This window comes from Microchirus variegatus, assembly GCF_963457635.1.
Source record: "Microchirus variegatus genome assembly, chromosome: 14".
NCBI classification, from domain to species: Eukaryota; Metazoa; Chordata; class Actinopteri; order Pleuronectiformes; family Soleidae; genus Microchirus; species Microchirus variegatus.
In genome coordinates, this window is record NC_139815.1 from 12984790 (window position 1) to 13001575 (window position 16786).

The 16786-nt window shown below is 40.0% G+C and overlaps 1 protein-coding gene across 1 annotated transcript in view; it reads left to right on the top strand.

Moving 5' to 3' along the window:
• Positions 1 to 16786, top strand: part of trpm7 (transient receptor potential cation channel, subfamily M, member 7) — a 33879-nt gene that overhangs the window by 3820 nt on the left and 13273 nt on the right. The window contains exons 2-21 of the mRNA XM_083901267.1: positions 2940 to 3019; positions 4102 to 4140; positions 4643 to 4850; positions 4987 to 5200; positions 6985 to 7109; positions 7201 to 7372; positions 8138 to 8312; positions 9556 to 9679; positions 10142 to 10214; positions 11378 to 11478; positions 11729 to 11863; positions 11947 to 12000; positions 12203 to 12343; positions 12487 to 12621; positions 12739 to 13016; positions 13111 to 13339; positions 13722 to 13877; positions 14122 to 14265; positions 15550 to 15678; positions 15847 to 16098. Coding sequence (XP_083757393.1) covers positions 2940 to 3019; positions 4102 to 4140; positions 4643 to 4850; positions 4987 to 5200; positions 6985 to 7109; positions 7201 to 7372; positions 8138 to 8312; positions 9556 to 9679; positions 10142 to 10214; positions 11378 to 11478; positions 11729 to 11863; positions 11947 to 12000; positions 12203 to 12343; positions 12487 to 12621; positions 12739 to 13016; positions 13111 to 13339; positions 13722 to 13877; positions 14122 to 14265; positions 15550 to 15678; positions 15847 to 16098 — 2964 coding nt within the window. The remainder of the gene's footprint in view (positions 1 to 2939; positions 3020 to 4101; positions 4141 to 4642; positions 4851 to 4986; positions 5201 to 6984; positions 7110 to 7200; positions 7373 to 8137; positions 8313 to 9555; positions 9680 to 10141; positions 10215 to 11377; positions 11479 to 11728; positions 11864 to 11946; positions 12001 to 12202; positions 12344 to 12486; positions 12622 to 12738; positions 13017 to 13110; positions 13340 to 13721; positions 13878 to 14121; positions 14266 to 15549; positions 15679 to 15846; positions 16099 to 16786) is intronic.

Genomic DNA, 16786 nt, shown 5'->3' on the forward strand with positions numbered 1-16786 from the left:
CTAAAATTGTTTAACACACCTAGGTTTCTGTCAATATTCGGATTTCTTCGAGACATTTATACACCTCAAACTGTTTATTCCTGTTACCCAATCATTGCCAGTAATCTTTTTTTTTTAGTGTGCATGAAAACGCACTCAATGTGTTCTTGTAAAGCTACCAGTTGGGCACACTTAAGGCATTCGTTACTGTGATTTCAATATTTTTATGTATATATACACCAATAAATATCGCAATTTTCAATTTACAACTGTTGTAAAATGTATTATAGCAATACATATCAAAGGTCGGTCAGTCGCAATAGATTGCTTTTATTTATTGATAACACAATCAATATTCTTGGTCTACCTTTACAAATAATTAAATGATCAAGTGCTCTTTGGCGTGAATCATATAAAAGGGTTACATTTAGAAAGTTTTTTGTCCTTTTTCTTGACAACCATTCTTCTTTTTTGGTGTGCTGACCCCATAGCGTTGTCTTTTTCTAACAGGTAATGTACTTGCTAAGCCAGATGTTATCTCACCCCATGTTACATCAGACAGTGCCAGGGGATTGATGGGTTGACCGGTCTTGATTTGTGACATTGTTGGTGTGGAAAAGAAAGAAGGAAGGAAAAGGAAAGGAAGAACTCAGTTGGTAAGGTTTCTGAGTTCAGTGTGGTTTTTGTCCACCCGGGAGATTCCAATAGGAAGAAGAAGTAACCAGATGTGATTAGATTTACTTTTAGAGGCACATGTTAAGGCAAATAAATGTGACCATGTTAACCTGCAAACAAACACAGAATGGAAATGTATTGTATTTCCTTTTGGAACAAAGTAATACTAAAAGCTCAGAAAGAGGTCAGATGGGAAGAGGGAGGGAGGGCGTGAGGAAGTGTGTGTGTGCTTTTGGCAGGAGTTCTCAAATCCTTTGTTGCCTGACATTCTCAGGTGCCATGGTTACAGGTTAGCGCAGTCCTATTTTATCTGCCTCATTAACACCTTGTTCAAGCAAAAATAAAGAATGGGTGTGTCTCAATAGAGCAGAGACGGTAGAAATTAGACACAGATTGTGTCACTAATTTAGTAAACGAGAGGACACGTGGGGTAGGTCAATCCTCAAGGCAGCACACACAATGATAACTTTATAATCATACCTTATACTTGCAAATAAAAAGAAGCTCAAATGTTTTATTAAATAAATACATATTTTGCTTTGCAAATAAATCACTGGATTTACAGTTCTTTGCAGAGTGCAAAGAATGGTGGGGCTTGTGGTATAATGATCTGACAGCAACTCAAACAAAACCACAGTTTTTGCCCTAATTTTCCAGTCTATTAAAGCTCGGTCACTGGACTCGTTTTGACCTAGAGGACTTTTTAAATCTCACTTTACTTGGAATTTAGTTCCAGAACAAACGTGCCCCCCCCCCCCCGAAGCTTAAGTGCGGAGCTGAAAAGTTGTCGAGAGAGGTTTTGTGTGTGCGGCATGAATCACAGTTGGTGGTGTGTCTTTAGTAGACAACTAGGTATAAATCACTGAAGCTTCAGCCCATCCACTAATCCACTTCCACACCTCCAACCCCCCTTGTCTCTTTCTCACCAGCCAAAGTATAATATCTAGTTTGTCTCAGACACATTCATCTGCCCTCTGAGTGGCTTTTTACAGATTAACAGTGGATGGAGTTTGGAGGATGCAGCCTCTCACTGATCACTCAACTTTTAACTCGGGCCGGATCTGGATGTTAACTGCAGCACTGTAGACTTTGAGACTTGTGGACATCTTCAGAGGCACAGGGACTGCGAGGAGCGTAGTGACTCGTTTCTTATTATCCGGCGCTCACACACGAGGTTGCGGTGACTGTGGTTTGTCCAGGAAATGCATGAAGGAGCCTTGGTATGTTCCTGTACAAAGCCCTTAAACACAGAGATGAAGAGGAGGACATCCAGGTACACGCAGAGTCTCACTGGTCAAGCAGTGGGATGACCTGTTTAAATGTTTACTGGACAAATGCCATTGGTTGTAGATGTCATGGAGCCTGGGGCACTGTGGATGGGACTATGGACAGAAATGATTTAACTTTGTTTTAGAGATGGAAAAACTGATTGAATTCTAGACTTTTGGGGATTGTGTAGTCATTTTGGTTTGTCTATCACTATCTGTATTTAACCTCTTGCTAATATAGACTTCTGTGAATCATCTTCAGCTTGCACCAGCTTAAAAAGGCCTGCAGGCTAAATCGGCTTTCTCACCTCTTTTACTTCTTATAACAAGATTACAATTTCAGGAAAAGTAGAAAACAAAGTATTTGGTATTAAGCAGGTTGCAGTGTTAACAGGTTCCCCCTCTTTGTGCTGGCTGGGATTAATGTGGTTAATCACTTGTGAGTCTCTGAGAGGTTTAGTTTGGGGGGGGGGGGGGGCAATGTAGCATTAATTGAAAATTCCTGTGCCATACATATTTGTTTTATTAAATTGTCAACATAGACCTTTTGACTTTTTAAAATTGTGTTATGGCTCATAACATTGGCAGATGTCTGTAGCCAGCCTGTGTGCCTTTTAGAACTGTAGTTGTCCTATTTTCATGTTAAATCTTTAGTATTGCAGAACTAAATCCTGTATTGGTGGTTTACAAGGTCCTCCTTGTGCTTTTTTCAGATTTTTTAAAATTAATTAATTACAGAGAAAATCATTCTGACTAAGCATAACATAGCTGTATGTTTGTGTCTTTATGTTTTTTGCATTTACTAAGCCCGTCCTTTAGAGGCTACTGAGCCTTGATGTCAGTCCAGTTTTCACAAACATTCAATTACTTTCCAGATGAGTATTGTTTTTAATATCCTGCAGGGACAATTAACTTGGCACTGAAAAGTCCCTAAATTTGAACACACGAAAGCTGTAAACCTCAAGATGAGAGACGTTACCTGCTGTCAACAACTGTGTTTTTCCTCTTTGTTCACAGTCCCAGAAACCCTGGATAGAAAGCACTTTCACGAAGAGGGAATGTGTGTACATACTTACCGTGTCAAAGGACCCCCACAGGTATGTGCATGTGAATTAGCTTTGTGATGCCATGGGAACGGTGTAATTGTATGGTCTGTGTTAAAGTAGGCCCAAACCCTAACCACTACTCTGCAAAGAGTAAATGAGTCTGTTTCTGTACAATTTGAATGTTTATGTCTGTCAATATAATTACAGTGTTCAATGACCAAGAAGACGACCAGTAAACCAGTCTATCTTAGTATTTTGTGCCATGAATGGGATTTCCCATTAATTTATCACCCGTCTGTCAATTTTATTAAGCAAACCCCACAGTTTATTCTGAATATCCTGAATCACCCTTGATCTGAATTTATTTCTAGGTGAAGAACTGATGTGACCGCAGCTCTTTCTTTTGTCAGTTGAAGCAGGATTTTTCTGCAGACTCGCAGGAATCTAACAATGCAGTGTCAGAATTGTACAGAAGCTTCGTAGTGGCTTTGTACACAGGCAGTCGTACCATGTCTGAATGAGGCAACGAACACACACTAGCTTAAGAAGATGTGCAAAACCATCAAAAACTTATCAAGAAATTGACAGAATATTTTAGTAGTTTGGGAATAAGCACTTTCCCATGTATGCTACTGTTTTGTCACCTGCTTTGGGTTAAACCAACTCATTCCTGTTTGAAGTTACACTGTTAAGAAGTTGCATTCCATTCTTTCTCCTTGTAAACTCATAATGCTATGAGGTGACTCCTGTTTCCTGTTTTCTTTTACATTAATTATTGGCCACTGGCTTTTTGCCACTAACTACAGTCGGTGATTTCGCTCATAGATGATTCTGAGATGTTGGTGAACATAAGCTTGGTTAGGCCTGTATTTGACTCAAAGTGATGGACCACTCGGCACGTTTCATAACATAACATCTTGGTTAAAGGCCAGTTTTATTGGGCTGCCTGTCCCAGCTGACGGATAACCTCGCTCAATTTCCTCAAACAGCTTTGTCTACAAACAACTTTCCTCTCACTAGGACAGCTCACACCATTTTAACTCTTTCTTTATATTTGTATGTAACACATTATGGTCAAGCATATTTTAGTTTCTAATTAGTGATTGCATATGTTTCTGTGAAATTGCTTCTAGATGCCTTCCAGGATGCCAGATTTGCCAGCAGCTGGTCCGGTAAGTGATTGATGAAATCAAGTGAAATGATTCACATCCTGATTTAAGGAACTATGAAAACAAACAAACTTTTTTAGCTTGGTCTGTAAGTGATGAAAATGTAAGTTTGAAAAGTATCTGTCAACAGAATCAGTGGACTTCTCAAAAAGCACAAGGGCTGGGCAATACGGGCAAGTTACCCAACCCCCATTGCTCCCCACGTGCTGCTCAGTGGCTGCCCATAGGAGAGGATGGGTTTAATCCATAGAAGGAATTTCCCCTGCGGTACTGATAAAGGACTAATTTATTCATAATTTATTTAGCTGTCTAAATGAGACAAATTTGCCGCAAAACTAATCAGCATTGCTCTTTTAAAAAAAATATTAATTTGAGATTTGAAGAATGTTATTCTTATTTTAAAACCATAAGTCATTAATGGTTGTAAATTATTTTATTTATTTCCTTTTATTTTATGTTCTCTGTTAAATTTCTACCAACTGGAATGTTTGTGTACACCCTCAAGGTGCTGCTGTGGACGCCTGGTGCGCCAGCATGTTGGCTTCACAGCCAGCTTGGCCACCAAGTTTTCGGATGTGAAGCTGGGTGAAAACCCCAGCCCATCCATGCCTGAGCTGGAGGAGTGGTCAGTGGAAAAACACACAGAAGCGAGCCCCACTGACGCCTATGGTGTCATCAACTTCCAGGGAGGGTCTCACTCATACAGAGCCAAGGTAGGAGGGCATGTTTTTCATGTAACTTAGCAGCTGTGGCATGGATTGTAGAGAATAAGCCAATATGGTGTTCACAAGTATTTTGTTCATTGGGTGACCTGAATATTTTTTGCTTTCCGTCTGTCCAAACGTGTAGTATGTGCGTTTGTCCCACGACTCACGGCCTGAGAGCCTCCTGCGGCTGATGCTGAAGGAGTGGAATATGGAGCTACCCAAGATTCTCATTTCTGTCCATGGAGGCGTGCAGAACTTTGAGCTGCACCCACGCATCAAGCAGGTGGTGGGCAAGGGCCTCATCAAAGCTGCAGTCACCACCGGGGCCTGGATTCTCACTGGAGGGGTCAACACAGGTATGCAATAAGAAGTCTTTTTTAGACTGACAATGTCTGGAGAGAACTCTCTGTGGTTTGTCATGTACATGTGAGGAAGGCAGTGGGAAATTGACACATTTCCAACAACAGGGGAAAGTCTGATGCTTCCAGGTGAGGGGCAGTGCCTTAAGTGAAGCATGCAGGAAGCAGAATACTTACCCAATTTGCCTAATTATCCTGAGCTTCTCCTGCTGGTTCACCTAAGAATGTGGTCATGTGTGTTTACACATACAGCCCCAACAGACAATTGGACATGGCCAGAGTCCAGTGCATGTCTGAGAACCGTTGTATAGAGATTGTTTAATTCTTGTATGATGTGCAGACTTTCTCTGCTGAAAGCGTGGTTTTCTAAAATGCCATTAAATTCGGGGAAATTGGAATGTATTGTTTGCTTCTGTTCCTGGCTGTGTGAATAGAATCCAGTCTATAAACAAGTGGGACAACTTAAGACTGGCTTTTTGTTTTTACACGCACAGATTTTATCAGGTGTGGAGCTGTTAAGTTATTGTGAAACAAGCTCAATACATGTTAGGCTAGTGATGGCTGTAGCAGCCTCTTTTTTTTGAAGATGCAGTTAACCACTCAAGTTATTTCCTCATTACTGAATTGACTTTATTTGCCTGTAGGCAACATATATTGGCTTAGATCTGCTGTTGGCACACCATTGATACTGTAGCTCTGCTGTGAATAATAATACATAGCATTGCACTTTGTCAATAACAATTGCTTTTATTGTTTGAAGTAATAATATTTATCAGCTCGTTTTATAGATATTAATTGAATATTTCTCGATAAAACACACATATACAGACACTGTACACAAACCTGCACAAACATACAGCCGGTATCAGTGTGATGCGCTGATGTAGCAGAAGTTGTAATACCGGGCTCTAAGCATGTCATTTGACTGTGTGTGGTGGCCGAGGTGTGTCTGCAGCCACAGCGCCGCGTTAAGATGGTGTGGTCTGATCATAGTGTTTAAATCATTACTCACAGGGTCAATTACCCATACCAGTGATTACTTTTAATGCCTCTGCTGCACCCTGGCCAGTTGGGATGGTCTCCAAGTTCACAAATTACTGCTGAAACCAAGAGATCCATTAGCTGAGGATTGTGGTTCACAAACATCTGCAGGACTAATGCACTTGTTGTGGACTTGCCCCATAGGTGGGGTTTTGGTTACACATGCTCTGTTGTTTTGACTATGGGATTTACAGTGTCTCTTGTAATTTTACTGGTCATATATTTGTGCAAGCTATATGTTTTATTGATTTTTTATGGTTAATTGGTAATAATTGATATAGTTAGCTATTGGTGATAAAAATCTATGTGGGGTGGTAGTGTCCCTGACGTTTCTTCACACTTGACAAATGACAGTTTGCCAACCACAAGCAGATGTCAGGAGTCATTGATAGTTGCCAGAGATGCATCTTAAGTTATATATTTAAACACAAGCATCTTGTGCCTAAGCTGTAGTATTGTAGATACTGTACATATTTGTAGTTTTGATGTTCATTTTTATATTGTTGTGGCCAAGGGAAACTGAATTTCATTCCTCTTTATGTACTGAACATATCGCAGAATTGACTATAAAGACTTTTGAATCTTAGATTTAGAATCTTCAGTTGTGTAGCTCAACACCATGAGGCATTTTGTCTCTTTTGTCACTAGAAACCTTTGCTTAGGCAGGCATGAAATGTAAAAAAAATAGGGTACTGATGCAAGTAAATATTCAAAATAAGTATTTTTTATCTGTCTCTAAGGTGTGGCAAAGCATGTCGGTGACGCACTCAAAGAGCACTGTTCCACATCATCGAAGAAAATTTGCACTATCGGGATCGCACCCTGGGGAGTAATTGAAAACCGGAACGATCTGATTGGCAGAGATGTGAGACTTTTTTTCAAAACCAGTTTGTCTCATTTGTAAATGTACTTTATTTGAGGACAAAAGTTAACATTTTCTGATTTGCACACCACAGATAGTCGCTCCATACCAGACACTACTGAACCCTCTCAGTAAACTAAATGTTCTCAACAATCTGCATTCCCATTTCCTCCTGGTGGACGATGGGACGGTGGGCAAGTACGGAGCTGAGGTCAAACTGCGGCGGGACCTGGAGAAGCACATCAACCTTCAAAGAATACATGCGCGTAAGCGAAACGGCAAAAAGTACTTCTCTCATGCAACAGTTGTGTGCCGGTTTGATATCTGAGAAACGAGAGACAGTAATGCAATCTTGTGCAAATTTAGGTACAGAACTTGGATACCTAAGGATGGGGGAAAAAATATAGTAACACTTTAAATAATGGACTATGAAATACTGAAATCCATTACAATATAATAATAATATATTAAAACTAAATATTTAGTTCTACACTGTGCTGTTTATTGAAGTCCAAAATCTGTGTCCCCCTTTTGACAAGAGAAAACAAACTTTAACACTTTGAATGTTATCATTTACGTACATCATTTAAAACTAACTGAGATAATTGTAACTTAACTTTAGTGAAAAACTGTTATTTACAAGTGAATGCAGGATCACCCACAGACTGAAATATAACTGTTCTTACACTTTGACTTTGACCCCATATGCGCAGCAAAATAACACACATTTTCAACACACTACATAATAAAATCCATTATTAGAAATCTGTAAAGTAATTTAGTCTGTGAAATAGATTTTAAATTGTCAAACAGTAGCAGTATGCATGAATGCACCGTATACTGTGGCACACCCTTCATTTGTCTCTGCCTGTTGAATACTGAATGATAACGGTGAGCTTGGCATTATCATTGCAGCCTTTAACAAACTGTCACTTGGGTGGAGCTGCACTAAGTAAATGCTTTTAAAGCTGAAGGGGAGTTGTGTCACTTTGCTCATTCAAGCCTTGTTTTTTTTTGTTTTTTTCTTGTAGGTATCGGTCAGGGTGTTCCTGTTGTGGCCCTGATCTTTGAGGGGGGTCCCAATGTGATCCTGACTGTGTTGGAGTACCTTCAGGAGAGCCCCCCTGTCCCTGTGGTGGTGTGTGAGGGCACCGGGCGTGCTGCTGACATACTGGCCTATGTCCACAAGCAGACTGAGGAGGGGGGGTAAGACAAAGACACACAAACACAGAGAACAGGGGTGGGCGGGGGAAAGAAACAGTTCCTCTGTATTAGAACTATCAAAGTAAAGGACAGATGAGACCAAAGGAAGAGTATTTTCAAGATTTTCAAAAAATCGACTAAATTGGCTGCATGATGCCAAACACTGACTCTCTTAAGCCTTGTTTATACCTGCATCAAGTGCCAAGGCACATTTAAGCAATAAAAAAAGATATGTGATAAATAAGGGACAGAGAGTTTTTGATACTGTTCAGATGTAACCTTTGTAATGCTTTATTAATTACTCCATAAAAACACCACTTCAAGACTCCGCAACCATGCAATCGTCTCTCTGGTCTATGCAACTGCCGATAAAGTGTGTGTGCGCTTCTCTCCTAAAGATTAATTACAGACTATTAAGATAATGATATAAGCATACTTTTAGACTTTGTTAACCCTATTGGCAACTTTCATGATATATCAATGTCTAAAATGCTATAATAAAGAGATGATGGTTGTGACATTGCACTGTACACCTGAATCTGGTAGTCATTAGACATAGAAAGCTTAGGTTGATCCACCAGTTCATGGCACGGTGTTATTGTTATTCTGAAACCAGGAGCGTTTCTAATGGGCTTGTGTAAACACAGCAATCGCACGCCGTTCTGGCACAAATCAACTAGACTGAGACTTGGTTCCAATCACTCCATGTAGCAGTTCGTTTGCAGTGTGTACACAATTTATGAGTAGTATCCAGCTGCATTTACCCATGAACCGGTACGACCAACAGTTCTGTTGCCACAGCGTCACTGCCAGAAACAACTTTGGTAAACAGAGTTCAGGCTCTGAATCAAGGCTTTTAAATTGGCTATATAACCAAGCAACTTACCTGATGCATCTTTGGAACACAAACTGTCCGGTGAATAGGTCATTATATGCCTCCAGAACACATCTTCTCTAGTTGTTAGTTCTTATACTGAACACTGGTATATCACCATCACCAGAGGTATATTTCCTACAAAATTTCCTACAAAATTCGGACCAATCATAAAACTGTTTGTAGGATTGAGAGCATGTTGAGTCTAGACTGCGGTGTGAAAATTAATCAAACTAAGGTTAAGTGCAATATTGTAACATATTACTCCCTGAATCAGAACAAATGCGGGTGTGATTTATAAATCTCAAATATTTACCCATTTAAGCGGCGTAACTGAAATTATTCTCTGCTGTATTTTTTTTGTTGTTGTAGTGGTCTTCCTGATGGAGTGGAAACTGACATCATCGCAACCATCAAGAAAACCTTCAACTTCAGCCACAATGATGCCATCCACCTGTTTCAAACTCTAATGGAGTGCATGAAGAGCAAAGAACTGGTAAATCCTTATTCACTCTGTTTTAGGTTAGAGTCACATCAGCAATGCCATCAGCATTTGGTGCGCACCAAACGTGTTTGGTCCCTTGGTTCGGTTCATTTGTGTTGGTGTGAATGTAATCTCTGTACTTTGGTGCGCACCAAATCAACCAGTCAGAGACTTGCCTGAAGGGGTGGTTCTCGGACCGATTTATCTGCCCTACTTTGGTACGGTTCCTCTGGTGTGAAAGCAACCAAACCAAGCGAGACGAAACACATATAGTTTAATGCATGAAAGTGGTGTTTTTCTTTAGAAGCTTCAGGTTAAATGGGCAAAAAGAGCAGCCATGAGCCAAATTAATCAATTGGTCCGCCTGCCACAATTACATTTGTCACATATCTCTCATCAGTTGATGGTTCAGTGTTAGCTTTCTTTAATAAATCACAAACTCATCAATAATTTGTGTTCTTTCTTGGCAAACAGATCACTGTGTTTCACATCAGCTCCGAGGAGCACCAGGACATCGATGTAGCCATTCTGAGGGCTTTACTCCAAGGTGAGTAAATGCTTTTTCCTCTCCCTTCTTGCTCTCGCGTAACAGTTGATTCAGGCTATTCACAAGCTGAGGTTGTTGATCTGGGGATAAAAGTTTCAAGGCTGTAATGTTTTCATTCTGATATCGATATGCTTTGAGAACACAGTTACCCCTCTGTGCTCCCCTTTCTTTCTTTTCCTGGGGAGCTCATGTTGCTCATCTTCACAGGGCCTCCTGATTCCAGGACTTGTCAGTTACTGAGCTAGATGCCTCTCGGTCTTATTCCCTCTTATTTTTGTCAGTCTGTTAAAGAAAAGGGTGACACTGACCTGGGCAATTTTATTGCTTCCATTTCTGTTTTAGCTTGAATGCATTTTCAAAAGAAACGGCAAAAACAGGCACTCTGTTAAACACACATTTCAAGTATGGAACACATTTTTTCACTTGAAACTCGGTGTGACAAATTGTCCACAGCAGAGCTGGTTTTTCATCCACATTCCAATCAATTTAAACAAAGCCTGGGAATTTGTGACTGACAGCAGCTGATAAATAATCTGGAGAAACGGGTTTAGGCGTCAAAAGACAAACTGCTGGACTATGAGAGAAATGCCCACCCATTCAAATGTTTGTTGGCCAAGAGCACATTCGTCTTAGTGAAACAGTAACTCATCGTTAAGAGCACCCTGGGGTACAAAGGCTCTCAGACCTTTTAAATAATGTGTCGACTGCTAAGAGACTTTTCCATTTTCTACAATGGAAGAATTAATTGAGTACATTGGATATTAAATGGGAGGTTTGGAGAATCATTGAAAATGATATCATCATAGTTGAGCACATTGCATCTTTTTCAAGTGTGGATTTTTAAACAGACCACCACAGCATTGAGTGAAATTACTCCTTTATTGATTTATTTTTTTATTTTTTTCAATCAAACTGAAATACTTATTTGACATCCCTGCAATTGATGATGATTTTTTAGAAGGATTCCTTAGGATAACGTGGCAGATTACACTGAAAGAAAGCTGTATATTGCAGAGATTTACTTTGGGACTAATATCGTTGTTCTTGTTACTCCCTCACTCTTCTAGCTGGCTAATAGGAAGTACGGCTTCATTAATCTTAGTAAGGCTTGAATTCCACTCAATTTAATATCAGTTTTTTCTGTGTTTACACCTGTATTTTAGGCACACACGCATCTGCCTTTGATCAGCTTGTGCTCTGTCTGGCCTGGGACCGCGTAGACATCGCCAAGAATCATGTGTTTGTGTACGGACAGCAGCTCCTGGTACGTCTGCATGTTTGTGTGAATAAAAGGTGTTGGCACGCATGTGTTTGCACGGGACATCTCGTCCCCTAGACTCTGTCAGACTGCTGTGAAGTGCTTGTCTTGACAACATGAACTGCATTGCTGTTGCCTTCATGAGCTGTGCTTGTGTTTATTTTTAAACTTTGTTTTAAGTCTTCACCTTTATTGTTCGATTAATAAGTTACAATAAAAAAATGTACTTAATAGAATCATGTTTATCTCTGAATAGGTGAGCTCACTAGAGCAAGCCATGCTGGATGCACTCATCATGGACAGGGTGGATTTTGTCAAGTTGCTCATCGAGAACGGTGTAAGCATGCACCGTTTCCTGACAATCAGTCGACTGGAGGAACTCTACAACACGGTAATATTATAAAACATCGAACCAAAATATGAATATACATTACATCACATGCAATAAAGCTTTTTTTGTTTCTCTCTTTTTAGAAACAACCCCCCTACAACCCAACCCTCCTCCACCTGGTTAGAGATGTTAAACAGGTAGTTGGCTCAATTGCATAGTTTTTGTATGCATATATACAGTACATATATGTATGTATGTATATGTCTATATGTGTATATATATATATGTGTGTATATGTACGTATACATGTATACGTATATATACATATATATATGTGTGTATATATAGGTCTTTTGAATTCCATCCTTGTTTTATTTTTGTTTTTTTCTTTTCTCCCAGAGTCATCTGCCTCCAAATTACAAAATCACTTTGATTGATGTGGGCCTGGTTATTGAGTTCCTGATGGGCGGGACTTACAGGTGCAACTACACAAGGAAACGCTTCCGGATCATTTACAACAATCTCCATGGAAACAGTAGAGTGAGTTTGAAGTGCTTGAGTCTTTTTATCGAGTTGATAATGATATCTGAAATTGCTGCGTTTTTTTAACTTCATTCAATGGGGTGATTTTAATAATCAATAAAAATAAATAAATCTGATGATATTTTCATGTCTGGCGACAGAGATCAGGACGCCACCCAGCAGGTCCTGGTTCTCATTTGCGGAAAAATCACGAGTCTTTCAGCATGCAGGCCGACAAGAAGGAGAAGACAAGGCACAACCACTTCATCAAGACTGCACAGCCATACAAACCAAAGGTAAAGCCCTGCCTGTCTGCTTATCTGTACCAGCTGTCTTACCAGTTGCTATTAAAAGAGGTATTTATTTATTTAGTTTATTTCTATCCTTTCACTGTTTCTTTCTTCTCCTCACAGCTCGAGTCTTCCGTAGAGCAGAACAAAAAGAGGAGCAAAGAAGAGATAGTGGACATAGATGACCCAGAGACACGGCGATTTCCTTACCCTTTCAATGAACTCTTGGTATGGGCCGTGCTGTTGAAGAGGCAGAAAATGTCGCTGTTCTTCTGGCAGCACGGTGAGGAGAACATGGCAAAGGCCCTGGTGGCCTGCAAACTCTGTCGATCTATGGGCTACGAGGCCAAGAAGAGCGATGTAGTGGACGACACATCAGAGGAGCTCAAGGAGTATTCAAAGTAAGTATATTAGCTACATGTTAGATGGCTATTAAACTTTATTTTCTTTCAGAAACTGTATGTAGAAGCTGTGTTGTGTGTTGTCGTTTTCCAGTGAGTTTGGAACATTGGCTGTGGACCTGCTGGAGCAATCATTCAGGCAGGATGAGACCATGGCCATGAAGTTGTTGACCTATGAGCTGAAGAACTGGAGCAATTCCACCTGTTTGAAGCTGGCCGTCTCCTCCCACTTGCGGCCATTTGTGGCTCACACGTGTACTCAGATGCTGCTTTCAGACATGTGGATGGGACGGCTGAACATGCGCAAGAACTCCTGGTACAAGGTTCATGTTCCATTCAGATTTTAATTTTTTCGTCTTTTTTGATTAGTCACCTGCTTAGAGCCTGGTGTCTGATCTCGCTCTACAAACTTGATGATCGGAACAACCCAATAGGCCAAAGCACAAATTCCCTGGTGTCAATGTCAATGCTTAACAGAAAATAAGTCCGGAATGCAATCAAGTAATTTTAATTGAAATTGGCTAAAAGTGGCTAAATTAGGATAGTGTGTTAAATATGTGCTTTTATTAAGGTAGATGTCATTTTAATTTTCATATTTACATTTGGGTTTATGCCATTAAAAAGTTAACATTTTCAAAAATTCAGAGGACGAACTTGACAAATATAGCAGCATCCACCCACATACGTCTGTATGTTTGGCTGTAGGTGATTCTGAGTATCTTGGTTCCGCCTGCCGTCCTACTGTTGGAGTACAAATCCAAGGCTGAAATGGCTCACATCCCGCAGAGTCAGGATGACCACCAGATGACCATGGAAGACAGCGAACACAACTTTCAGAACATACCTGAAGATATCCAAATGGTCAGATTTATTCAGTACCACTGTTTTATCCTTCTTTATCTCCCCTTTTGACATCTTAAAAATGTGCGATCACAATATCTGTGGCCTAAGTGTGACATAATGAAATCTTTAAAAAGTATAAATCCATCAAAGAAGTGTTTTTGTTTATGCTTGGCTGTACATGTGCTGCATATCTTTTGTGAAAAAAATCAAAATAAAATCTATATCCTATGTCCTAATATGGGCCTTTTGACCCTCTCTGCAGGATGTGTTTAAGGAGTCCAGATCCCATGACAACGTGGAGGTAAAAAATGAGATCGAGACGCACGTTCGCTCCAGGAAGTTGCCTTTAACCAGGAAGATCTATGCCTTCTACCACGCTCCCATCGTCAAGTTCTGGTCCAGCACGGTATGAATATTACAGAAGTGAAAACTCATCTATACACATGGCATTCTGTCTGTCCATTCTTGTGTCGAATCTGCATAAATACCTAAAAAGGGAAGATGTTACAGAATGCAGATGCATGTCCTTAAACATTTATTTGAAGGTGAAAAGATGTCTGCCTTGGAGCTTACTGTTGTCTCACACAGGCATGGCCCACACAACCGGATCTATTGAAACCATTGCAAGTGGTCAATCTCGCCCTTTATTTTAATTAACTTGTAAATTCCCGTTAGATGTTTTGATATAATGAAGAGATCAAGGTGCGACTTAATCAGACACAATATACAAACTACAGAAACACACGCTCTTTGTTATGTTAGCAGTGTATGGCTCACGCATTGTACATAATGCTCTCATGGCACCGCCAACACTCAGAACGTGATCATTCATTATTTCTCAATTTACAGCATGCATCTCATTATGATGTCACAGTTGATTGTAAGATAATATTGTTCTGGTTTGTGGGTGAAGCCAGGATTTTCCCAACTGAATTGAGTGGCTTGGGCTATGTTTATTTATATATACAGGCCTGAGGCTGGTTCTCAGGGGCCTGGGAGCCGTCACTGAGGGTTCGTATTTGCTGTTCTCGTCAGGGCTGTTTTTTCTGGCCATTCTAAACCAAGTGGTGCTGATAACATCACTGAAACTGCAAGTCTGTGTAATATCGCCCGTGTCTGAGCTTATCTACATCTGCTGTACCTGCTTCTCTCTCAATTTGAACATGTTGACCATCAGACGGCAGAGTTAATGGCTGATTTTCCAACAAATTCACCTGTTGCATGTCAAGGTTCAGCAATTTTTTAAAGGTTGACTTATCCAACCTTACCTGCCTATATGCTAAATAAGCAGCTTTCCCACAGTCAAGGGGCTTTTTGTTCCCTTGGTTTACATGTTACATGTGCTTTTTTCTCTACAGGAAAATATAAAAAATGTGAACCTAGCTGCTTTATAGATCTGGTGGCAGTAAAAGTTAAAACTTCAAATTCATAGTAGAGTTAGTATGACTTGCGGTTCCATTGTGTGTACTAGTGTGGTACATCCAAACAAGCAAAAGAGGCCCAACGGTATGTAGTGGTGATTCTGTATAGTTTAATAACTATGAGCAATTCATTTTCCTTTACATACAGCCAATTTATTATATTTAAATTTCTATAAAAGAGTGATATGTTGTTCCAAATGTAACATATGCCCACCTACTACCCTTTTGAGCTCTGTTTTTATTCTTGGTTATGTGTTTCCCACTCTCAGCTCTTCTACCTTGCCTTCTTGATGTTGTATTCGTATGTGGTTCTCGTGAAAATGCCCAAGTGGCCTTCTCCTCAGGAGTGGGTGGTCATTCTCTACATCTTCACCTCTGCCATTGAGAAAATCAGAGAGGTATGTTATCCAGAGGTTTTTTGTTTAATAGGAATCATTATTGATAGACTTTGATTTTACAAAGTGGTGAGCATACTCCATGCATGATACCAGTTTCCTTTTTTCCTATCCTGTAAGCTAACCTCCTCCATTTTAGCGAATCATTATTTGACCTCTTTTTTTCCCCAGATGTTCATGTCTGAAGCAGGCAAAATTAGCCAGAAGATAAAGGTCTGGTTCAGTGACTATTTCAATGTGTCTGACTTTGTGGCCATCATGATGTTCTTTATCGGCTTTGGTCTGAGGTTGGCTGGAGGCACAGCCTTTGTCCCTGGTAGGACAGTTTACTGTCTCAATATTATCTTCTGGTATGTGCGACTCCTGGATATCCTGGCTGTCAACCAGCAAGCTGGGCCGTATGTCATGATGATCGCCAAGATGGTGAGTGCTTTGTTATTTGAATTGCCAGAATATTTTGTTGAGGAACATCTCAATGATAGTGAGGTTAATTTTGTTGCATTTGAATAAGACTAGAACAGATTTCGAGAAGTATCATCAGGATCATGGTTTTTTAAATATCATTGTAAATCTCTTATGCTACTTCAGGTTGTGACACTATGGATGTTTCCCTCCATTTGTGTTAAAGCTTGTAGTCCAAACATACTGTGAGTTGTTGCAGCACTTGTTGCATTTATAAAGTTGTTGAAGTAATATTCAATTTTGTTTTATTGAAACATTTATAACACTCATGCATCATAAGTCACCTGCATCGCTGTAACCAGGTATTATACTACATTTGACATACTATATGCTGTCCCATAAAGCTCCATTGCTTGACATTTTGTGAAAGGAAAAAGCAGCTTAGACTAACTTGACTACCACTGGGGATTAACGAATAACTCTTATTAACAACTAAAACAGGAATGTTAAAGGATGCAGTTATTGTATAGGGGGCCATATTTGGCAATGTCTCCTGGCTTGGCTTTGGGGGGGGGGTCTTTATGCTAAGCTAAGCTAACATAGAAACAAAATATGTTTTTCCTAAAAATATTGCAACCCCAAAGCAGTGAACTCCTCCTTGAAGTGAAACCACATTAAATTAGAACCCACCGCAGACACCTCATAGCTG